Source organism: Stylophora pistillata, chromosome 3, assembly GCF_964205215.1.
Source record: "Stylophora pistillata chromosome 3, jaStyPist1.2, whole genome shotgun sequence".
In the NCBI taxonomy this organism is placed as follows: Eukaryota; Metazoa; Cnidaria; class Anthozoa; order Scleractinia; family Pocilloporidae; genus Stylophora; species Stylophora pistillata.
The window spans coordinates 20,272,719-20,297,500 of record NC_142521.1 but is presented as its reverse complement, the minus strand read 5'-3'; the positions used below and the strand labels follow the sequence as shown (position 1 = coordinate 20,297,500).

At 39.0% G+C, this 24,782-nt stretch overlaps 3 protein-coding genes across 3 annotated transcripts; 2 read left to right on the top strand and 1 right to left on the bottom strand.

Moving 5' to 3' along the window:
- Positions 1–4,953: 4,953 nt before the first annotated feature.
- On the top strand, positions 4,954–9,247 carry LOC111343091 (uncharacterized). The gene is made up of 3 exons (XM_088755375.1): positions 4,954–5,480; positions 7,347–7,405; positions 7,776–9,247. Exons 2-3 carry the CDS (start codon positions 7,348–7,350, stop codon positions 8,018–8,020), a joined length of 303 nt encoding a protein of 100 aa, XP_088611501.1. The 5' UTR covers positions 4,954–5,480; position 7,347; the 3' UTR covers positions 8,021–9,247.
- Positions 5,179–7,407, bottom strand: LOC148734969 (uncharacterized). The gene is made up of 4 exons (XM_088752859.1): positions 6,714–7,407; positions 5,890–6,229; positions 5,371–5,493; positions 5,179–5,238 (listed from the first exon to the last, which is right to left on the bottom strand). Exons 1-4 carry the CDS (start codon positions 6,851–6,853, stop codon positions 5,179–5,181), a joined length of 663 nt encoding a protein of 220 aa, XP_088608985.1. The 5' UTR covers positions 6,854–7,407.
- On the top strand, positions 8,168–23,000 carry LOC111343089 (uncharacterized). Its single transcript, XM_088752858.1, has 6 exons — positions 8,168–8,227; positions 8,821–8,915; positions 21,202–21,260; positions 21,374–21,445; positions 21,972–22,070; positions 22,372–23,000. Exons 1-6 carry the CDS (start codon positions 8,168–8,170, stop codon positions 22,845–22,847), a joined length of 861 nt encoding a protein of 286 aa, XP_088608984.1. The 3' UTR covers positions 22,848–23,000.
- Positions 23,001–24,782: the final 1,782 nt, after the last annotated feature.

Here is a 24,782-nt window from a genome sequence, read left to right as displayed (position 1 = left end):
AACTCTAAAGTCATTTGTCGTGGAACCAATTCTCGCCTTACTTCAATGCTGGTTCCTTAACATTTTCAGTGGATTCGATAATTTTTTAATTTCTATGTTTGTTTTTCTCGTAGATTGTGATAATTTTTCGCGTAGTAATGACTGTGTTTGTTAATACGTGTCATCACACCCTCTTTGTAAACCTATTTAAGGAGTTTGTAAGTTATCGTATTACAACTGATGAAGGTCTCGGACCGAAACGTTTTTTATTAAACTTTTTAGATATTTTATTGAGTATATGTCTTCCTTTGCTCGAAGTTGTCCGTCCTCGTGTGCCACACTACTTCTATCATTTATCGAGGTTTGATATTTAGGTTCCTTAACGGTGCGTGGATCAAAAAAATGTTTAAGGGCCAGAAGGCCTTCGCCATTAGGAATAACAGTGTAAAGAGACGTAATATCCATGGTGGAAAGAAGTTTGTTTTGGCCAAGGAAATTAAAGTCGCGAAAAATTTGAAGAGCGTGTTGGCTGTCTTTAGCATATGATGGTAAAGTTTTGACGATGGGAGCCATAATTTTCTCTACATAGCGGGAGATAAATTCGGTAGGGCAACTGCAAGCCGAGACAATGGGCCGACCTGGGTTGTTCAGGTTTGTGAATTTTGGGTAAAAAGTAATTACAAGAAGTTCTAGGAGTGGTTATGATGAGATTTTTTGCTGTGGCCGGCAATTCTTGTTTAGTTATGAGTTGGTTGATCGTATTCTTGACGGTGTTTTGATTGCTGGCAGTGAGGTCTTTATCGACCTTTTGATAAAAAGAGGTGTCAGAAAGTTGCCGCAAAGCTTCTTTTTGGTAGAGGCCGGTGCGCCAAACAACGACAGTCGACAACAGTCGTAAAGTAAAGTATGTTTGCTGAGGAAAAACTACGTTTCTTAGCGGTGTTCAGATAGTCCACAGAGGTAACAGTCAAAGTTATACTGAAAGTAGAATTGCTCGTCAATGTGAAAAGTTTAAAGAGTACACCACAAAGTTGTATAACGAGGAAGCACAAAACAGGGCTCGACACTAATGGTAGCCCACTAGCCACAGACTAGAAGAAATTCAGTTTTGGCAAGTGGTTTTCAATTTTCATTGGCCAGTTTGGCAAGTAAACAAACTGAAATTGTCGTAACATCTAAAAACATCTAAGTTGTCACCAGCCACTTGGCTAGTAAGTTGAAAAGTTAGTGTCGAGCCCTGACAAAAATCGTGATTCCTATTGATGATTGCCGATGAAAGGGTTTCCTTTTTTAATTGCAAAGTGGGAATTAAGGTAAAAGAACGCTTGAATAAATCATTATTTTATCGAGTGTTACGATGAAAAAGGTGTAGATGACAAATATTATCTTTTCAGAATTTAATTGTTTACTTACTCGCAATGAATGATTGTTCACCTAGCTCGACTGTGGCTGTACCTGGCTCGACCAGGCTCGACTGTGGCTGTACCTGGCTCGACCTGGCTCGACTTTATTTATGTTCATGAAGACGCAGAGGCCCACCCGGGCTCTGAGGCATTCAAAAATGGCTCCTTGCTATACCCAGTCGAGGGTCATTATGGATCAATCCCTTGTCATCCATATGTCGGCGGAGGAGAGTTGACCTGCGCTGTAGCACCAAGTAACAGGAGGGCATATCCATCTCGTTCACAAGGGACCACTACTTAACTTTGAGACATTGATTTCTTAAGTTTTTGTGATTATTTTGCCAAACATATGTTGTTCGTGCTAGTTGGGGGAGTAAATAGGGAATTGAAATTTCAATAAGGTCATAAAATCGTGCCTTTCGTGCGTTTTTCCTTGTAGAAATTTCGCCTCTAATACTTAATTTCTCTCCAACTCATGATCAGGTGATCATCAGTGTTACCACTGGCATCCCTATCTCCACCGACAAATGATGATCAATGATTGCTATTCCGCTGAAACTATTTTCATAAGTATTTTTGTGACCGATGCAACAGGAAAGGACAAATAAATCTAACTGGTACATGTTTGCCATAACATTTTTCTTGAAGTCGTTAAAGAGTGAAAAAGTACTCTAAAGCAGCTGAGCAAAAACCGAAAAGAAAAAACAAAAACAAAAATGTATAAAAACTCGAGAAAATTTGCAAAAAAAATTGGACAGGATGTTTCTTTCCCCTCTCCATTCATCGAAGCATGTGCTATAGCCAACATAATGAATTTTCAACATCTTGTTGATTTTGTCAACCTCCCTGATCTCAATATCAAACAGTTTTGCATCTTTCTTCAGTGGATTCGAATTGAGCTAACCGCCTCCCGGTTAGCTCAATGGATAGAGCGCTGGACTGTTGTGCGGCAGGTCGAGGGTTCAAGCCCCGGCCGGACCAACACTCAAGGTCTTAAAATGATTGAGAAGAATATGCTACCTTTCTCAAACGTTAACATCAAGAAATGGTTAGATATTCTAGTCTTCTCGGATAGGGACAAATGAATAGAGGTCCCGTCTCCTGCAGGGTTAGGGGCAGGAGACGTTAATTTCACACGTACGAGATCACTGTGTGATGGATGTCCTCCCCTGGAGTGGGATGGGTGGGAAAATAGAAGGTCCACATCAGCTATATAGCTGCCATAAATTCAACCTGCTCAAACAAATAAAAAAAAAAAAAAATGATGATGATTTCTAAGGGGGTGTATGTTGAGTATTCATTGCAAATCGCTTTTTTTTCTATTTCCCTCTTTGGCTTGTCCGCCATTTTGAAAATTCGCAACGAAGAGCATGCCCATTAAGTGGGTTAAGTGGTCGTGTGCACCTGAAACCGAGAAAAACAAATGTTCATCGCGCCGAGCAAAGAGTTTGATATGGGTGCAGCTGAGATTTCTTGGCAAAGATATACTTCTTCGGGATGATGCAGAGTACAGAGAAAGTCAAGCGACCCTTTGGGGCCGATGGAGGATCTGGATATATTCCGTTTGTTCGCATAATTTGGTATGATAAATCTCTGATGGATTCCAAATATGTTGAAGTTTTAGGAGTCCAGGAAAGTGGCTAAAGAGAAACTATTTTCTAGAAATGCGGGATGGAATACCGACATGACTCATATAGGCGATCTGATGTGTTCTAAACATTAAAAAAGTTTCAAAAGCGAAATGCTAAAATATCATTGAATGACAAGTTGCGCTAAAAACATGATATCTGAATTCAAGTAATGCGTAGTTAGAAACACTCAAAACAGTCACCTTATAATTCAAAATCCATGGTTTAATTTACTATTACAACCTCAACCTCTTCCCTTCATTACATCACAAAATTCCCAATCAACACTGATAAATTTAATCCTCTGCCACAACAAGTTACCATGGTGACTCCACGTTCTCTTAAAAGCGCCCTCGAATTTAACTTTATGTTCCATAACTCAAAAACAAAATACGGTGAGCCACTTCTTGTTGTGTGTTGAGCAACCCAAAATCATTGGGAGGAATACAAACAATTCACATGTAACTGAGCTTGAAAAATCATGAAACACTTACCCATGCTAGCGGCCTATGTTCCGACAAAGCGTGTTTAGTAATGAAGGTGATGGAAATACAAAGAAAAAATTCCGTCATTTATGAACGAGTTAGCACGAAACTCTTCATATCCCACTGATTTCCCCAAATCGTTCGACGCCCGATTATAGCTACCTCAATCTAATGATTCGCTCCGACTTCTTTCAACGTCACGAATGGTGTGTAACTGCACCCTAAGGGGGTCGACCGTATGTAGAAGAGGACCTTATTTCCAAAGAAAAGGTTTTCATTGCTGCCACGATATTCATTGCTAGGTTATCAACCAAGGTTTGTGAATGAAAGAATCAAAAACAAAGATTCGCTTTTGATAATTTTACATGTTCGCCTATTTTCACAATATAATAACAAAAATTTGTCACGCAGTCGGTTGATATGTTTACATTGTATTGTGACAGGATCTCAGTGTTTGAAAAAGAAGTCAATATTTATACATCCGATGTATCTGCACTTGAGGTAGGACCTGACAAGTATTAAGGTACGCTTGTACCCAGGTTTTTCATACAGTCCCTGCCACAAAGATTCAGTTTCACGCTAAACCATTCTTGAACGAGGGAAGTTCGTTTCAATTCACACAAGTGTTTGGATTGTTCTTTTAGAGCTCTCCTCGCGCGTTCTACAATTTGATACAATAAAAAAACTTGTTATCCTACCAAAATTACGTTTTCGGCCGATTCTGGTCATCTTATTGTAATTGTAATGTCGTAGCAAACGCGAAAAAGTCCTCGCCCTCGACTCATGAAGTATTGTTTGAATAATGCTCTAATATTATCACATTGAAGATTTTACAGCTAACACTTTTCTTGTGAAGAGGAACGAGTTAACTTTTTCTTAAACGGAAACGAATTCCCTGAATAACTCGCTGAAAGATTCATATGTATCAAAACCACGATGTTATTAACCACAGCCACGGGTCGCCTTGTATTCCGTGATCGTGTTTGCGATGTGTTTCACCTTGTGTGAAATCGTCGCCACAGAAAAAACGGCAGAAAAAAGCGGATTTGAAGATGCTCCGGCGGCAGAAATCCTACCTGAACGTCAGAAAAGGTTCAGTGAAGCTAGGGCACGATCTATTCAACAAAAATTTCCGGAAATTTCGGTCTAAAACTGAATGGATCGGTTCGGTCCAACCGGAAAAGTTTCGAAAAAACTGGCCCACCTTTCGAGGTGGACCGCTTTTCTCGGTTGGACTGGTCCGATCGAAAATTGACCGTTCCATTTGACCTTTCTGACACTTTCTCAATCGAAGTACCTGGCTGTTCGATACTTTATGTTCAACATGGAGGAAAGTGTGGAAAGCACTTGCACTTCCAATTATCAGTGGAGTTTTTGCGAATGGTTGACAACAGATTTGTCGGAGTTACTTGTTCACCCGTGCGCAGTTTTAACAGGTATGTTGTTTTGTCCGTTAATATTCATGTTTTCGAGCACATGTAAAACTCCCGCCATTTTTATTTTGTTTAATATCTGTATTCGTTTAGTTACTTCAGTTCCCGACAAAGTTCAATCTCAGCCTACCCTTGGACGATGAAGACAGACACGTCCGGTTGTTAATCGAAAGTTATCTCAAACTTCAAGGCCTAATTGGACAGGGAAATAACACGAAGAAAGGTGTGTTCGACAAAATACCTGACGAGTTCAATAAGCACGCTGATCTAAAAGTAACAGGGGAGCAGTGCTTAAGAAAGTGGAAAACAACTGGAAACAAAAAAAAAAAAAAGAAAAGGAAGACAACAACAGGCAAACGGGCAGAGCGCATAAAACTTGGAAGTTTCACAAGGAAATGGAGCAGTGCGTTGGCGATAAAGCAAGTGTCAGACCAACTTTTACATTCGACTCGGGCTCCAGTGCGTCCTCGAGTGCTCGTTCACATTCACCTCGAGCGATTGATGACAGTTCAGACGCTGAAAATGATTGAGTGGATTCCGAGGACGTCAAAGGTAAAACAAGTAGCTAGAAATGTAAAGGAACATATTTTCATTTTCACTAATATAAGCTTAATGTTGACTGTTACAAATTTGTAGTTTGGAAAGCAGTAGAGTCACATTTATTGCCGATAGTGCATTTTGGACAGTTTCTCATACTCTGAAACCTGCTTTTTTTTTAAATATGTTGTTAGCCATTGTTTAGCCTGCCCTTGTTCATATGACATTAAGACTAAAATTAAAGTTACATCACCTCATTTTTGCTGAAAATGTAAACAGGGTAGAACAAACGAATAACATCATGTGTTGACGTTTCAAGTGTACCATTTACTTTGTGTTCTCGTCATGATGATAGATTAAAATTCCAGCTGAATTAAATTCGAGCTTTGTTACAGAATTTCTGGTATCTGTTTCAAGGACAAACAATGTGCATGAGATGGGTTCTTTTTGCTTCTGCTCTGCCATCGACAGGAAGATGGTGCCCATAATGGTCATCATCATCATCATCATCTGCCCCATCGTGTAAATACATATCATCAAAATCATCATGCAGTAAACAAAAGTTATGAAGAATACAGGCAGCAATTATTATGTTAACTTCCAACTCAATGTCAAGATGATCAAGTTGGAGAAGTTTTCTCCATCTTCCTTTGAGCAGAGAAATTTTCCTTTCAACTTTCTGTCGGAGGGTGGAGAGTGCTCTGTTGAATCTAAGTTGTCGTGCTGTCAAATGACCACTGTTTCTGAAGAGAGTTATGAGCCAGCTGAAACAGTGAAATTTGAAACAGTCTATAATCTGTGGCTATGCTTCCATATAATGTAATAGTATGTTTAACTTAGTCTGAGTTTTAAACATTTCTTGTGCATAGCAAATAGTTGAACTCTGGAAAGCAGTCCCTCATCATATTCAAACTTCTCGCTGAAAACCAACACTGGTGTTGCATTAATGTAAACTTGTAAACATGGGCTGAAAAGTGCTTAAATTTAATTTACTTTAGATGAAGGCTAACCACGTGAAAGAGCAACTTTGTTGCCTTATTTAGCAGCCATGGAGAATTCAAAATTGGACTGTGAGCTTGAGCAATTGTAAGAATCAACTTTCATGCGAAATTTTAATTACTACAGACAAAGTTCTCATGGCAGAGCCAATGAGCCCAAGGGCTTTTAACACAACTTTTGTAGCCCAAAAAATGTTCCTTTTAACAAGGGTTGATATATTCAGGAACCTGGGGTTTTATTGTACCTTAATGATGGTATCCCCCATCCCCCAATAAGTAAGTATCACCAGGGAATTTGTGGCCACTTGTGTTCCACAACACAAAATTGCGAAGCACTCGACAGTCAGGATCAGACCCTGAACATCCCACAAGAACATCGGTAAACAGCATACTGTTATCACACACCAACTTGAAGAAAATAGTAGAAAATTTAGTCAGCAAGCTGTAAGCGAGCTTAATGACACTGACTTTACTGATGTGTATATGTGCGAAAATCCAGAATATGCTTGTAACTCATAACTTTTATGGTAAAATAATGGAAAGATATGACAAATGCCTACCTACAATGAGTGCGGTTTTTTTTTTTTTGTTCCTTTATCTTTTTTAGTCGCTTTAGTTATTGTTGTTGCTATATGGTAGTTCTAAATTAGTTACTAAAGTTTGTGTAATTTCTCTAGTCTGCATGATTTTTTTGAATACTTTTCTGTGCGGAATAAGTTTATTGCCTACTATTTTCAATTTTTATTTTTAGGGAATTAAGTCTGAGGTATTTTCTGCTACTTATATTGAATAATGCTAAAATGTTAGAATGGTATTTAATAATAGTTCTCAAAATTTAAGATTGTTTATATGTTTTTTTTTCTTGTTTTTTATTCTCTATTAGGATGGAGGCATTGCTGAAACCCAAATATGGTGATTCAGGGTTCTCAAGCTACTTTTTTGGTTGGTTTTGGTATTTGGTATTAATTTGGTATTATTTTTGGTATTATTTTGGTATAAAAATAAGTTCTTGACTTGATAATGACGTTATGTTAACGTCCAAACGTCGTCGATTTTAGCTTTCTACAGCTTTTTATCGTTTTTAAATTTTACTATGTTATCAAGCAAAGTTTTGTCGCAAGTTTTTATCGTCAAATATATGATAAATACTTCATTTTCTAAGCTTGTTCTGTTGAGATGGTTGGATATTAGCCTGCTTTTTTTTCTTTAGCGTTTTTATGAACCTCAGTACATAAAAAAGCAAAGAAAAATAACTCAGCTAATGTCCAATCATCTTTACCTCACGGGTGGTCAATATCGCATATTCACTTAGCCACCGACCCATTCTTTAACACTGCAATTGATGACAGAAAGCCTGGACGAAAAGGAGAAAAAAGAGTTACTGGGGCTAAAGAAGATAGTGGAACACCTGGAAAGTCTGTTCCAGGCTCTCCTGGAGCAAAGAGAGATCGAGGAGCAGCTGGAAAACCTGGACAGCCTGGGAAGTCTGGGATAAAGTATGTTCGTTGGGGAAAAACTACGTGTCCTGGTGGCGCTCAGATTGTCTACAAAGGATAAAGTCAGTAATGTTCAGAATTGCTGTGCAGTGGAGATGATGCGGTCCACTAGCCAAGCGTCGCATTCGTGATTGCTTATGATATTTTTCCTTTTAAGTAGGGATTTAAGATACCGATTGAGGGAATCTTTATTACACGGAGATCAACGATGGAAAGTGCTGCTAAGAAAAATGACTTTTTCAGAATTTCACTGCTTACCAATAGTCGGGTAACATAACAGAGGTCTTTCTCTTATTACACTTGTTAATCAAAAAATGTTCAGAGAGTAGTAACGATCGTCCTCGATGGTACCTTTAGAATTGATGTGTGGTGGAAACTAACAACAGAGGCGGTGGGTTGAACTATCTCTGTCTTCCAAGCAGTCCAAAGTATGACAAGTACAAAGATGGATGGCAGAACGCGGGATAGGTCTACGGTGCTGAGTATAAAGTAAGCAGTTTCAACCCTTTTAAGAAATCCCTTAATGAGCACGATACACCGTGCGTTGTATTTTTTGTCAAGTCGCGTGGCTCTATGCTTATGATGCCTGCAAGGAATGAATTTCCATCTGGCTGGACTGCGGAGTATCATGGGTACTATATGACTGCACACCACAGCCATAAGAAGCAGCACGACTTCATATGTGTCGACGAGGACGCAGAGGTCCGCCCAGGTACCGGGGCAAAAAAAAAATGGTGTATTACTGTGCCCTGTTGAAGGTGATTGTGGCTCACTTCCGTGTCATCCATATATCGCTGGTAGAGAGTTCACCTGCGCTGTATGCACCAAGTAACATGAGAAAATATTCTTCTCGTTCACAAGGGGACAACTCTAAATATTGGGGACACTGAATTCATGGACTGTAGAGATTATTTTGTTAAAGAAAATGGCGTTGATGCTGGTTGTATGAATAAAAGGTAAATAGAGCTATGGTGAAAATTCAAGAGGTAACGTTACATCACGGCTTGAATACATCCTTTGTTTGTTGGCAAGATTCCTCCAAATACCTCTGATTTGTCTCCAACTCAGCGATCCAAGGGCCCGTTTCTCGAAAGTCCCGCTAACTTAACTGGCTCATAAAGCTCTTCTGTTTTCATTCAAGATGGGGATTTCAAAAGTTTTGAAAATTATACAATAAAACCATCAGCTAAAGAAACAAAAAGGACTGGTTTGGGTACCAGAATCTGCTTTCCTATCCTCTAAATCTTGATTTTAACGCATGGCTTCGGGCCCGTTAAGTTAACGGGATTTTCGAGAAACGGGCCCCAGTGGCATTGCCCATTGCTGATCTCTACTGACAAATATGATGATAAATGTTGATTATCCTTCTGAGATTACCGGCATAAATATTTAAGCAACCAAGCAAGAGAGAATGAAAAACGACTCTAATTAGTACAATTTAATGTTAGGTCTGTGCATAATTTTTCTCCTAAAAGCTTGAGCAAAAGGTTTCTAAGAGTAGGGATTAATTGAGCACATACCCACTACAGCAGGTATTCGAGGGTTGCGGTTCTCTCATGTGTAAGGAAAGTGGTCTACATCGTAGGGAGGCAGCGATAAATTCGTTAGACAAAATTAGTGCTTAGATTTGTTTTCCAAGATTTGTTTTCATACATTTTCTTGTTATTTTGATGTGTGTACCAACGCCATCGAAAAGCAAATCATTTCGGTGTATGACGAGTTAACGGAGTTTTCATGGAACTCTGAGATCTATAGCCCGAATCGCTATACCGAGAATACGTACGGAAACAAGCGCGAACTCGGAGAGGAGCGCCTTCGTAATTTAAGTTACGAGCAACTTATTATCAAGACCTGACGGAGTGCTGCCCCCGAAAGACGCTTCGCGATATTAAGATCACCAATTCGTGATGTTTACAATATTCGAGTGCTTGACATACTCTCTCTTTGATAGGTGGAAGTGCTGGAAAGAAATCATTGAATCGTAGTGGTGTATAAAATGTACCCAAGAACGACTGCTGTTAAGTCAACAAATTATCTTAAGCCATGTTCCTTCTGTCTCACCTCCTGAGATTGAAGGTAAATTGAACTGAGAAGATCCAATAAAGTTTCTGAGAAGATCCATTGCCTGATCCCTACCAATAAAAGTGATGGTAAATATTAACTATTCAGCTGAACCTCATGGCATAAGTATTTTGATGCTAATACAACCAGGAGAGACGGAGCGAAAACACCGCTAAGTGGTGTAATTCAATGTTATTTAGTTATATCAACTAAGTTGAAATTGCAAACTGGCCACCGTAAACAGTTAAAAAGCTGACGCCTTGAGCGTTCACCTTTCGTCAGAACCCTTCGCTCTGACGAAGGGCTAACGCTCGAAACGTCAGCTTTTTAACTCTTTACGGTGGCCAATTTACAATTTCAACTTGGTTGATATAACCAAAAGTATCGGCTTGTTGCCCCCACTGACGCAGCACCGCAGTTTCTTTATAAACTTCCAACTTTATTAATTTAATGTTAGGTTTGAGTATATACCTGGTGTGTTACCATGTTATAAGGGAAGCGTTTTAGTTTGCAAAAATTTGAATTGAATCTATTTTTTTTTTTTTTACAGTTTCCTTCTGTCTTTGATTGTCAAATTCGTTTAAGTTTTTTCCTCTCAGATATTACCCAGGCTCTGCTGACTTCAAAAGTCAGTGACATGCGCAGTCGTTCTTATGCTTTGCTCATCTGAATCGCTGCACCAACTAGGCAGTCCACAACCCTGACCCTTCTTTTCAAATTTAGCATCAACACGCGACTGAAAAGCGGGGTGACTAAAACATAAATATACACTGCTGATGGCCTTAAAGTCCAAATAGAGCGAGTATTTACCAGTTCAATTCCTCATGGGGGCTCAGAATTTTTCCTTTGTCCCACGCTCGTGACAAAACAAAAAAAAACATTTTCTGTATCTACCAGCTGTTGTTATTTTGTATCTATCTCCTTCCCATCCAAACTGTCTTCTCATCAGACGTCCTTGCTTAAGGTTCGTTTTTCGTCAGACTACGATCATTTCTCTATGAATTGGTAACCTTCAGCCAAAATTTAGTAATTTTGAGGAAGGCAAAGATCTCAAAAGACCTGGAAGCTGCAACTTGAAACTCGCACCACTGAAAAACTTACATTTATTGACTGTCTTTAACATATATACACTGTTTATATCATCATTGGAATTATAATAAATTTGATTTTAGAATCATAATATTACATTTATGATTCTTTCAAAAATCATCTAGTATTCTACGAGTTAGTGAAACATTTTTCACTGAAATATGAGTTCCTCAAACGAATTACAAGCCAATACCATAGTCCACTCTTAAAAAATGGTTCACACACAAATAAAAGCTAGTTGAGATGCTTCCAAAATGTAAATAATGAATACAAAAGGTGACGCGATATTCACTTACCTAAGATGTTATTTTGCATATCTTTACAGATTACTGCATGGCCAAAACAATTCTTATAGGTCACTTAGGTATATAGAGGGAGAGCGGTCTGATGAGTGCGTTACTCGTTTCACCTTGATATCTCTGTTCTTGTTCTGCATTGTAGGATTTCTGCTTGGAATCGTAGTTATTTATTTTAAATTGAACAATCGAATAACAAAGGTTGAGCAAAAAGTTTTCCTACAGGGCAGTATGAATTCGAACAGACCCACAACAGTAGCTTCTTGAGGGCCGTGGTGAGCCCAAATCCTGTAGGAAATCGGTCTGATTCATCCTGAAGCAGTAACAAACTCGTGAAACACGAGCATTTCTAAAGTAGGTTCTCAAAGATTCGTTTTCATGCACTTTTGGTGCGAGTTTGATTGTGAACCGAAATGATCGAAAAGAAAACAATTTCGGCCTACGACGATAGGGAACATTTCAAGGATGTGTTAAAAGAGAACGCTCTGTAGAAGAAGTCAAGCATATCTTTCATTATGAAAATTCTGGTGTCTCTAGCCCGAATCGCTTTATCGAGAATATTCAGGTCAGTTATTTTTTATGAGATTATTCAAAATCAGGTCTGTACGCTTACTTTTGCAAAGAACATTCTTTTGCAACTAAGAAACAAGGCTCACGTTTTTCGAGCGTTAAACACGAATCACACGATCAGCTCGATGCTTAAAATAGTATAACTCAGCAGTCCCCAAAACACTCCCCCCTCCCCTTTTTAAATTCTTGCCAGTCGCAGCTTGCGGCTATTTGAAATTCGGACACTTTTGACTTGAGATACTGATTTAGTTGACTTGAAGATTTTAATATTCATCGAAACGTTGGTGTTTGAAGCAACTTTTTATTAAACACGACTTGATATAACTTGGTGTGATATATCTTTGATGGAGTCTCGTTATTTTGAAGTTTCAGGAGTCAAGGAAAATAGTCCGATAGAAACTTTGTTCTAGAAATGCGCTGTAGAATACTGACATGCCTCATGTTGGTGATCTGATGTGTTCATAACATAAAACAAGTTTCTCTTGCAAAACGCTGACATATTGTTGAATGACAAGTCACGCTGACATACAAAGAGGTTTGAATACAAGTAACGTGAAGTTAAAGAGGCTGAAAACGCTCCCCTCATATTTTCAAATCTATCGCTAGATGGACTATTACAACCTCTACCTCTACTCATTAATATCAGAAAGTTCCCCATCAACACTAATCAATCTAAGAGTCTCTCCTCTGACACCACTAGTTATCATGGAGACGACTCATTCTCTTGGAGCGCCCTCGAATTTAACTCAAATACGAATACAGTGACCCCACTATTTGTTGTCTTTCGAGCAACCCGAAATTAATTCACTCAAATCTCCTCTTAAGTCGGTGCATTTTGATTACTCCTAGAAGGAATAAAAACACTGAATTCACAATTTAACTTTGAAAAATGGTATGGATGCCCTACCCAGGCGGCCAAAGTTCCAATAAAGCGTATTCAGAAATACAGTTTAAGGGAATACACAGAAAAAGATAAATTACCGTCATTTTGAAAGTTTTACCTCGAAATTATGCATATCCCAATGATTGCCCAAAAACCTTGCGGCGTCGGACAAAACGCTCGATGGTGGCTACCTTAATTGAATGATTCGCTCTGACTTCTCCAACCTCACCTATGCTCTGTAACTGCACCCTAAGAGGGACGATCAAATGTGGAGAAAAAAATTTATTTTCAAAGAGATGGTTGATATTGTTGCCATGATATTCATAGCGGGATTATCAACCAATGTTTCAATTACAATGTTTCATAGCACAAGTTCAACTATTTTCAGAATATTGTTGGGGTTTTTACCACTCGCTCGGACGAATTAACAAGAGGTGCCAAGACTCTGTACTTTTCTTCTTTTATTCTCTTCTGGAGAGCTACTACAGTATCGCTCTATGCATCTAATAATCATCATCATGCTCCAGCGTGAGGAACCAACGCTTTAAGTAGGAAAATCGGAGACCTGTTCGAGTTAGCTGACCGTGAGAGTTTCCGCAGTGTATTGCAAAAGGGGAAATTGGGTGGCTCGATCCGAAGTACTTGGCGAGCACCAAGGAACCAATTGGACGCCAATGATCGAGCTGCGCACGAGAATCACGCGCACAAGCAGGATCTGCAGTGTGGGTAAAACTCAAGGTCAGTTTTACCAACTCAAACATGACCATATATGAAACTAGCCATTTCCAACCACAACAAGCGATTAAAATGTCTAACACGGTAAGAAGGAAATCCGCGAACTGAGCCAAGTTCAAGCACACACTAAAAATAAAAGATCAAAACTATAGATCTACCAAAATAACACGTAGACGCAAAAAGGCGACACTTAACAAAACAAAAGGTAAACCTAAAAATACTCAAAATAGCAATCCTTCAAAATACTCTACAACAACATGATTACAAACATTTGTCACGCAGTCGGTGAATGTGTTTATGGTATTGTGTCATGATCTCAGTGGTTGAAAAAACGTCAATATCTATACATCTGATGTAACTGCACTTGAGGTAAGCCCGTAACAAGTGCTAAGGTACATTCGTCCCCAGACTTCTTATACAGAGCACCAGCCCTAAAGATTTAGTTTCACGTTGAACTGCTCTTGAACGAGGGATCCATGAAAGTGCCTAGATACCTTTTTAAAGCTCGCCTCGTAGCTTCTTCAATTTGTGACAATACATTAACTTGTCACCCTTCCAATATCACATTTTGGACAGATACTGGTCATCTTATTGTATTTGTAATGTAGCAGAAAACGCGAAAAAGTTCTCGCCCCTGACTCACGAAGTCTTGTTTGAATAATGCTTTAATATCATCACATCTAAGATTTTACAGCTCACAGTTTTCTTGTGAAGAAGAACGGGTTAACTTTTTTTCACACGGAAAACGAATCTCCTGAACAACTCGCTAGAAAGATTCAGACGTATCTAAACCGCGAATTTAGTGACCGCACCTCGGGCCGCCTTGTATTCCGTGATCGTGTTTGCGATGAGTTTCACCTTGCGTGAAATCGTCGCTACAGAAAAGAGGGCAGAAAAAAGCGGATTTGAAGATGCTCCGGCGGCAGAAATCCTGCCTTAACGTCAGAAAAGGTCCAGCAAAAATAATACGAATGGAGCCCCAAACCTGAATAATTTTTATTCACGACTGCAAGCCTTGGAGAAAAAGTAAGTCTGTCCCTCGAATCATCTATTCTAAACTTAATTTCGGTTCCTCGAAGTTCAGCGAAGAAAAATGCAAAGTTGGAACAATTTTCGAGAGAGGTCTTAAAAAGGCAAGTGGCTCTTCCACAAATCTACAAGGGAAAATACTGGAAAAAATTATCTTACCTTGAATTTACTGGAATTCAATTCCTACCGCGCGAGCGATACAAATACAGAAGCTAATTTTCGTCTATTTTCTTCTCCAAACATTTTAAATTGCTTGTGTATTTGTATGTAGACAATACAAAATTTGAATAATGAGGAAATTATTTCGTTGGAGTAGTTTGCCAAATTAACACACTGTGTACTTGTTTTACATTTTGAAGTCTTTAATCAGTGCAGTTGTGCGCTAAATTGGTGACGTTGAACTGTAGAGTCAGTGGACAGATTAGTTTAAATCACTGAATTAAGTTATCACAGAGGTTTGTTTTTTAGCAGCAGTTATTGTCGTTAATGCATTATGTAATTTCCGCAGTAAATGAAACATTAGCATTTCCTATGTTTTTCTTACTAAGTTTTATTTGCCGTAGTTTATTAGAGTCTAAAGAATTTTAGTTATAGTTTGTGTGGTTACTGTAGTTTGTACAGCAACTTTAGATTGCAAAGTCACTCTACTTTGTTAGTAACTGTAACTTGTTAGTTACTGCAGGTTGTGCAGTTACTATAATTCGTAAAGTTGCTGAAGTTTGTAAAGTTACTGTAGTTTGCGTAGTTTGCGTAGTTTGTGAAGTGAGTAATAGTACTTACTGTTAGTAAGTGTTGTAGTTTCTAAAGTTGCTCTATTTTGTTAGTTACCGTAGTTTGTATAATTTATGTAGTTTTTGCAGTTACTGCAATTTGTGTAGTTACTGTACTTTGTGAGGTTACTGTTGTTTGTGTAGTTACTGCAGTTTTTGTAGCTATTGTAGTATGTGTGGTTACTGTAGTTTGTGTACTTACAGTAGTTTATGTAGTTACTGTAGTTAATATAGTTACTGTAGTTTGTATAATTACCGTAATTTGTGAAGTTATTATAGTATTTGTAGTTGCAGTAGTTTGTGTGATTAGAGTCGTTTATCTAGTTGCTGCAGATTAAGTAGTTACCCCTTTCTTCCTCTCTTTAGCTATTACTTGTTTTTGATAGCTTTTGGGAATGTCACAAAAAATTTGGTTTTATAGATGTAATTAATCATTTTGTTTTTCTCAATCAGGTTTGAAGCATTGCTGCAACCCAAAGATAGTGATTCTTGGTTCTCAAGCTCTTTTTTTGGTTTGTAGATTTGTAGACTGGTTTGTAGACTTTTAAACTATTTTGCTTGTGGTTTTTTAAGAATTTATTGCCTTTTAAAACATAGCCTTGATTGTTTCTCTAACTGATCTTGGAGCGATTTGGCCGGAATAACGAACCAAGCAATGTTGGATCCTCTGGACCTCACGGACCTCCTGGACCTCCTGGAAGAGATGGTAAGCTTAGGATAGCTAAATCATAGGGAAAATAATAAATATGATTGACCAAGGATGTGATATAATCGCAACTTCTCCGTTTTGAAAACTTGATGTTGTTACACCTCTGCACTACTCATCCCTCGGCCTCTCACACTAAAAATCGATGGGTGCGAATGTCAATAATCACAACATCCCTCGCTATGACTAGCGGCTCTAATAGATAGAGCAATAAGACTAACTCAAACTGCCATATGACAGCTTTGAGATCCTTGGTAGTTAAAAAAGATCCTCTTACGAACCCCATTCCTTATTCATAACAAGTAGAAATCAAAGAGAGACTTGATTGCTTACTTTGATAAGGCAAAAATATGTCATCTAACACAGCAAGGTTTTTCGCTAGACAGGGGAATATTAATAGAAGATTGGAGGAACGGCTTAAGGGACACTTCTACGGCCAAGGGTGGAAAAAGAAAACCAACGGCGCAAGCAACCTCTACTTCATAGATAAGCTAAAGGTTAATGAATATTTCTTTTTTTCCCGCTTTTTTTCCCTCGGCAGCGATAAAAAAGTCAAATTCCCAGTATACAATCCCATATATGTGTAGTGGTAAATGTTCACACCCCCAAGGAAAAATGGATCAAAGTCCCAAGGTCCATTCTAACCCTTTTAGTCCTACTATCCTTTGCTTGGAGTTAGACTACACAGTGTATATCGTTGATGGATGTCTTTAAAAAAAAATATGCTAATACCATGTTATTACTCTTGATCATTTTTATTTAATAGTAATCCATGGTAAATCCCAGAATGATTATATGAGTTTTGATTTAGAAGGCATCAATAGGTCATTTCTGAGTTATGGAGCTTGCAAAAATGTTCGGACGATTTTAATTTTGGACCAACGAAGTGTCGGAAAATAAAACCACCGAAAACAGTTCCAGCACAGTATAATACTTTAAGTATGTACTTTCTTGGATGCGGCCATCACATGTGTTTAAGGCTAAAATACTTGATGGAGAAAGAGCTCGGACTAGGCTTTGCTCGTTCTTTTTTCACTGGAAAGGAACATCTTTTTCTGCTAAACATAATGCAATTAAATTCCATTTTGCAGCTGTACTACCATTTTTCACAGGTCTTGTTTGACTAATTCGGCTTACATTTACTTTAGCTATGTTTCAGCGAAGTATCTGGAATTTTTTCTCAACCTTTGTCTTTGCCCATAAACATGCAAAAAGAACTGGGTTAGTGATCTGCCATCTTAACCTCAAGTTAGGTTAATAACCCATAAATTAGGATCAACCGATGCATTTTTTTTTCATTTTATTCGTATCTATTGCAAGTATCATGCCCTTTTAATATTAACTTGCTAACTAAATCACCGCTTTGACAAGTATGAAGAAAGTGAACCTGCCGTGACATCTTTGCTAAGTTCAAGTCTCTATGTTGACGATCTGGCAGGGGGAGTGTTTCGTGAGAATGAAATTGTGGACTTGTAGAACAAGGTGCAAGTGGAATTCTAACTTTCAGTCATTTCGCGAACGAATAAAGCAGGACGAAGAAAAGAAAAACCAATCCAAACGAAATGGAAAGCACACGAAATCAAAGCGAAGAAGAATCATCAAGTACAGAAGCTGCTAAATCGCAGAAAGAACAATTTGTGAAGATACTCAGGATTTACTGGGACGTAAATCGAGAGGAATTTCAATGACCTCTCCGAATTAATCGAGTACGCAGAAAGCCTTCCAGTTACTAAATGATCTGTACTGAAACTGGCTGCCAAAATTTTCCATCCTATTGGCCTGTTAACTCCGTTCAAAATCAGCATGAAGATCCTCTTCCAAATTCTGTGTATCGAGAAGGTCAACTGGGATGAAAGCTTGGAAGGAGAAGCTCTACGACTTAACCACTCTGAGGAACATCCGAGTGCCCCGATGTTATGCCAATCATCCCACGACAGAGTCAGCCATTTGCTCGTATCAAATTCATGGGTTTTCCGATGCTTCCGAAAGAACGTACGCAGGAGTCGTCTATCTGAGAACCGAATTCAGCAATGGTGAAACAGAAGTCAATATCGAGACATCAAAGACTAGAGCAGCCCAGATCAAACCACAGTCAATAATAATAATAATGTATTTCTTATACTGCGCAGTCTAACATGCAATAAGAGATATGATCGAATGCGCATTACAACATTAAAAATCTTACAGCATTGAGGCTAATCGTAATAATGATAGTAATAATAATAGTTTACAATTTTCAAGAAAAACAATAAAGGTAAAATATGAATAAATAAAAGAACTAATAGAAAGCTAAATTAAAAAGAAGTGTCTTTAGTAAAACTTTAAAAGTATCCAACGATTGACACTGTCTAATTTCCAGAGGTAGTCGGTTCCATACTTTGGGCGCAGCGTGTTCGAACGCCCTATCCCCGAGTGTCTTTTTTGTTCTGTAGGTGTTATCGATTAGGAGTATGCCCCGGTGTGATTTCAACTGATACCGCGAACTCAATTTGATTTTTATCAAGTCTGAGAGATATTGTGGTGCGACGCCGTAGATACATTTGTGAACTAACATTGCTATCTTGAATTCTATTCTGTGGTTGACCGGAAGCCAGTGCAGGTTGGAACAGTTCCCAGGTTGGAACTGCTAGGAAGCACACTGTTAGGCCAGCTGGTTCATTCGATGCAACAAGCCCTACAGTCAGTTCTACAAATCGAAATAACGTTTCTATGGACTGATTCATTCACCACGCCATGTTGGATAAAAAACGCCAAGGCATGGAAACCTTACGTGCAATACCGGGTCAGCAAGATACGAGAACTAACTGACGAGGCTGATTGTAATTTCTATCGCGGGAGTTGAATCTGCCTAATGTACCATCACGAGGATATGGAGGAGAGCAATTAGTGCGAAACCAAACGCGGTGGAATGGGCCCAAGTTCTTAAAGTTGTCAAGAGATCATTGGCCCAGGTCGCCTCAAACAAAAACATTGTTGGAAAACGAAGACGTCCTCCTAGAAATCGTAAAACATTCTGCAAGTGTAACGCATTCTCTAGTCACGACAAAGTCAGAATATCAGTCAGTTGATCTCAGCCAAGTTATAGACATCGAACGATACAGCAGTGTAACACGATTATTTCGTGTCACAGCCTACATCTTGCGTTCATACGTAATGCTAAGAAGAGTACACTGGACAGTGGAACGCGCAAGTTATCCAGAGAGCTAAGAAAGGAATTCCACGCAGAAGAAATGAATCAGGCCGAGAAGCTTTGAATTAGGACTTTACAGAAAGTTTCGTTTGCCAAAGAGCTTGATTTTCTGCAAAGCCAAAGAGGAACATTTCCGCCAGTCTATATTACACAACTAGGTTTGTTCCTGGACGATCAATGAATCAACAGATGCAAGGGTAGAGTAAGCAGTGCCCCACTTTCAGAACAGAGCAAAACCGCAGTCTTACTTCTGTCTAAACAACCATTGACGAATCTCATCATCCAGGATGTACATTCCAAGATAACGCATAGTGGTATCAAGGACACCTTAACCACTATTCGAGAAAGATTCTGAATAGCAAGAGGTCGCGAAGCCGCGAAGGGAATTTTGAGAAAGTGTGTCACCTGCAAAAAGGTAGAACGGGTTCCCTAAAGACCACCACCATTTCCAGATTTATCGATGTATCTCTAGACCCACCATTCGCCCACACAGGATTAGAATTCCTGGGCCCGTTATATATACGTGATGAAAGGTTTCTATCAAAGAGCTACAATAAAGTGTACGTTTGCTTATTTACTTGCGCCTCCACAAGAGCGGTCCATCTGAAGCTAACGCCATCGCTAAGTGTCAATTCCCTTCTGTTGGCCTTTCGGAGGTTCGTAAGTCGCCGGGGATTACCATTCACCCTAACGTCTGACAATGCCACAACCTTCAAATCAGCATCCAAGGACATAAGGGAGATCACACGATCAGAGGAAGTTCTACGCTACTTAACTGACAATCGAATCAAATGGAACTTTATCGTTGAGAAAGCCTCTTGGTGGGGTGGTTACTGGGAACGCACGGTCAAAGGTGTGAAACATTCCGTGAAGAAAACAGTGAGACGCACAACATTAGACTATGACGAGCTACAAACAGCAGTGACGGAGATTGAAACAATCATTAATGCTCGACCATAAACATATGTCTACGATGACGAAGAGTCACTTTCCAGTCCACTTACCCCATCACACTTGATTAATGGTAGACGAGTTGCTATCGCACCAAACAACTAGCACTTTGAAATCGTTAGTGTTAGCAAGTCCCTGACAAAGAAGCGAAGCATCACCAAAGGTTGTTACAGCAGTTTAAAAGTCGATGGCAACACGAGTACCTTTTAAGTCTACGTGCTAATGAGAAATGCAAGGGACTGAACAAGGAGAGTCCGATATCAGTAGCCGACATAGTGATAGTTAAGTCTGACTTTGGGGACCACAAGACACTTTTGGAAATTAGCAAGGATCGAAGAACTGTTGCCTTGTAGATGGTCAGATTCGATGGGCTAAGGTCAAGGTTGCAAGCAGTAACGATCGAAAGCCGCAAATACTACATAGAGTAATACAGCACTTAATTCCTGTTGAAGTGTAAGAAAAAGGAAACATACGATGGACCCATTGAACAGTGTCGAACAGTGACGGTCGAGTTTAAGTTTCAACATTGAACACTAAGTTTGTTAAGTTAACGCGTTTCATCACTAAAATCGTGATGATAACCCGGGGAGTGTAGTAAATATTATGATCACATGGTTTATTAATTTGTATAATTATGTAACCCGATTCGCAGGAAAAAGTAGTCGTGTAAAAACTTCAACATGGACAAAGTAAAACATTTGTTGTGTTTACTAAAACAGTCATTGTAGTTCGTGCAATCAATGTAATTTGTGCAGTCAATGCAACCATAGCAATTCCTACATTTTCGTTACTAAGTTTTGTGCAGATTCTGTAGTATTTCAGTTAAAATAGTTTTTGAAAATACGAAATAGTTTCCTTAGTGCCAGTAGAAAATTTTAAAGTTACTGCAGTTTGATAGTTGCTTTAGTTTGTGTCTAGTTCTAGAACTGCACATTTTCCTTGTTTTGAATTCCTTCTATTAGGTTAGAAGCATTGCTGAAACCTAAATATGGGGATTCATGGTTCTCGAGCTACTTTTTTGGTTTGTATATCATTACTCGCTCAGCTGTTTGCATCTAATTGTTATTTGTATTATTATTATTTTTTTTTGCTTTTTTGAAGCAAGGCTTGTAGTCACTTTTGTCATACTTTCAGGACGGGACGGCCGGAATAACGGACGAGGCATTGTGGGACCTCCCGGACCCCCTGGACGCCCAGGGAAAGATGGTAAGCTTGGAAAAGCTTGATTAAAGGAACAGAATAGATACGAGTCACCATGTACTTAAAAAAACGGTCAGAACTTCTGTATCTTGATAATAATTCGCTTTTATTCCTCACTATAAAATACTATCTCTACCCCTTCCCGCCTTTGGCTTGCTAAAATTAAAATTCATCTGAGATAAACAACGACTGCAGCAACAACTTTTCTAATTCATTGAATCGAGCTGGATATAAAGAGTGGGTGACAAATACACATTTTTTTCATAGTTATGGATGCTAACACAAATTACCTTAACATTCACAGCGATTATTTAAGCTGAATACGGCTTTTAAGTATGATAACATAGTGATATATCACTTTCAATAAGTTATGACACAATACCCTTGAAACTAACCTTTTCTTTCAGCTTTTCATACCAGGTAGAAATAAGGCAGAAACATCCTTTCGCTACTTGTACTGGACACAGCATTTTTAATAACATATAACTTCATCTTCAAGATGCACTAAACTGACCCATTTTTAACCTTGCAGGAGCAGTTGGAAAACCTGGACAGCCTGGGAAGTCTGGAATAAAGTATGTTCGTTGGGGAAGAAGTACGTGTCCTGGTGGTGCTCAGATTGTCTACAAAGGTTAGAGTAAGTAATTCCTGCGCCTGTCGTCTTTATTTCGTAGTAGCTTAGTAGTCATGCGTTGCATTCATGATTGACGATGATTATCTTTCCTATTTAAGAGGGATTTAAGGCAGTAATTATCTTTAGGGATTCATTTCTTCCCGAACTACAATGATGGAAAGTGTTACTAAGAAAAATGACCTTTTCAGAATTTATTGCTTACTAATAGTCGGGTAACATCAAAGAGGTCCTTCCTTTATGAAACTTCATTATAAATTGTTCACTGAAAAGTTGTGATCATAATCAATTTTCTCTTTAGGATTGATAGGTGGTGAAGATCGCGGGAACCAAGGCGGTGGGGTGAACTATCTCTGTCTTCCAAGCAGTCCAAAGTATGACAAGTACAACAACGGACACCAGCGCGCGGGATACGTCTATGGTGCTGAGTACCAAGTCAACTCTTTCAACCCTTTTAAGAAATCCCTTCACGACCATGACGCACCTTGCGTTGTATGTTTTGTCAAATCACGTGGCTCAATGCTTATGATGCCCGCAAGGAATCATTGTCCATCTGGCTGGACCGAGGAGTATCATGGGTATCTCATGACTGAATACCACAAACACAAGAAGCAGAGCGACTACATATGTGTCGACGAGGACGCGGAGGCCCGCCCAGGAACTGGGGCAAACAAAGATGGTGCATTACTGTACCCTGTGGAAGGTGTTTGTGGCTCACTTCCGTGTCATCCATATGTCGCTGGTAGAGAGTTTACCTGCGCTGTATGCACCAAGTAAGAGGAGGGAAGAATATTCTCGTTCCCAAGGGGACACCTTTAAAGTTTGGCTCATTGATTTCATAGGCTGTAGTGATTATTTTGTCAAAGAAAATGGCGTTGGTGCTGGTTGTAAGAATAAAGGGCAAATAAAGCAACTCTGAAAATTCAAAAAGTAATGTTACAGTATGGCTTCCCTGCATCCTTTGTGAGTTCGCAACATTCCTCCAAATGCCTCTGATTTATCTCAAACTCAGAGAACCAGTGTCGTTACCCATTGCATGATCTCTACTAATAAAAATGATGATAAATATTGATAACCATTCCGAGATTACTGGCATAAATATTTAAGTAACCTAGCAAGAAAGAACGAAAAATGACTTTAACTCAGTCTAGTATAATTTAATGTTAGGTCTTCGCAAAATATTTATCATAAAAGTTGTTAACGAGTCAAAAAGTACTCTAAAGCAGCTGGGTTAAAACGAAGGATATAAAAAAGGATAAACTGAGAAAAAAATGTCAATGTTAAACCTCGTGAACGATTGAAAAAAATTGATATCTCTGTTCTTCTTCTTCCCAGAATCGTGTTTATTCATCTGACTGTGGACAATAGAAATACAAAACTCGAGCAAAAGACTTCTAAGGGCAGTGATTAGAAACGAGTTGGAGCATGGGGCGAGTTTCGCGCCGCAGTGGTGCTTGGGATCGTTACTAGGGACAGATTTGTTATGAAGTCTTGTTCTCTAGTGTTGTGATGTAGAAAGAACATGGATAAAAGCAAATTTTCACTAACTGAAGAAGATATTCTAGGAGCTAGGCTTCTAAAACCCATTGAACAAAGCAACATCTTCCCCTCACTTTGTCTAGATATAGCATTTTTAATCACATCTAACCTCATATTCGACAAAACGGACGCAAGAAAGATGTAAACATCCAGATTTATTATATAGCTAGCAGCGCCCGTGGGCAATGTGAAGCGATTCCTGTGTTCTTAGAAGCTACCCAAGCGGGCAATATGGGGCCATTCTGCCAGCTCGGGTTTGCCCGCTTTGAAGTCGCGCGAGAAGAAAGTCCGTGGAGTGGACTTACAAAGTTCGTAACTTTTGGACATTGTCAGCGATGATGTCGCGAAAAGCTGCCCATGACAGTCAAAACAAAGGAAACATACACAACCCTCGAGGGTTTATTTACTTGAAATACAGTTGGCTTTCAACGTGTCGCTGAACACAAAAATTCGGCAATTGGCAAGCATTTTCATGAAGCGCATTTTTGTGTTCAGCGACACCTTTTTCAACGTGTCGCTGAACACAAAAATTCGGCAATTGGCAAGCATTTTCATGAAGCGCATGGTAGGAGGGATCGTTTGAATGATAGTCATTTTAAGATTCTGAGAAAGTGTCCAAGCAAATTTGATTGTTTAGTGTTTGAAATGCTTTATATTAAGAAATTCAAACCTAATCTGAACGTGCAAACGGACTCCATACGTGCTAAACTTTTTGTTTAGCCCGCAAAATATTTTCTCTTTTTGTTCGTTTTTAGTATTCATAGAACTTATTTTTATACATTCTTGACTTGATAGTGACGTTATGTTAACGTCCAAACGTCGTCGATTTTAGCTTTCTACAGCTTTTTATCGTTTTTAAATTTTACAATGTTATCAAGCAACGTTTTGTCGCAAGTTTTTATCGTAAAATATATGAATCGCTATATTCTCACCGAGAATACGTACAGAAGCAAGCGCGAACTCGGAGAGGAGCGCCTTCGTAATTTAAGTTACGAGCAACTTATTATCAAGACCTGACGGGGTGCTGCCCCGGAAAGACGCCTCGCGATATTAAGATCACCAATTCGTGATGTTTACAATATTCGAGTGCTTGACATACTCTCTCTTTTATAGGTGGAAGTGCTGGAAAGAAATCATTGAATCGTAGTGGTGTACAAAATGTACCCAAGAACG

Bases quoted from the DNA above. Each gene is read 5' to 3' on its own strand.
- LOC111343089 (XM_088752858.1), top strand. From the start codon at position 8,168: ATGGAAAGTGCTGCTAAGAAAAATGACTTTTTCAGAATTTCACTGCTT. The intron at 8,228-8,820 runs GTAACATAACAG...CTCGTTCACAAG, and splicing joins CACTGCTTACCAATAGTCGG to GGGACAACTCTAAATATTGG. The intron at 21,261-21,373 runs GTTTGTATATCA...TCATACTTTCAG, and splicing joins GTTCTCGAGCTACTTTTTTG to GACGGGACGGCCGGAATAAC.
- LOC148734969 (XM_088752859.1), bottom strand. From the start codon at position 6,853: ATGCTGTTTACCGATGTTCTTGTGGGATGTTCAGGGTCTGATCCTGAC. The intron at 6,230-6,713 runs TTAAGGTACAAT...TCACTGTTTCAG, and splicing joins GGGGATGGGGGATACCATCA to CTGGCTCATAACTCTCTTCA. The intron at 5,494-5,889 runs GTTTGTCCTTGA...TTACATTTCTAG, and splicing joins GAACCCATCTCATGCACATT to CTACTTGTTTTACCTTTGAC.
- LOC111343091 (XM_088755375.1), top strand. From the start codon at position 7,348: ATGGAGGCATTGCTGAAACCCAAATATGGTGATTCAGGGTTCTCAAGC. The intron at 7,406-7,775 runs GTTGGTTTTGGT...ATATTCACTTAG, and splicing joins GTTCTCAAGCTACTTTTTTG to CCACCGACCCATTCTTTAAC.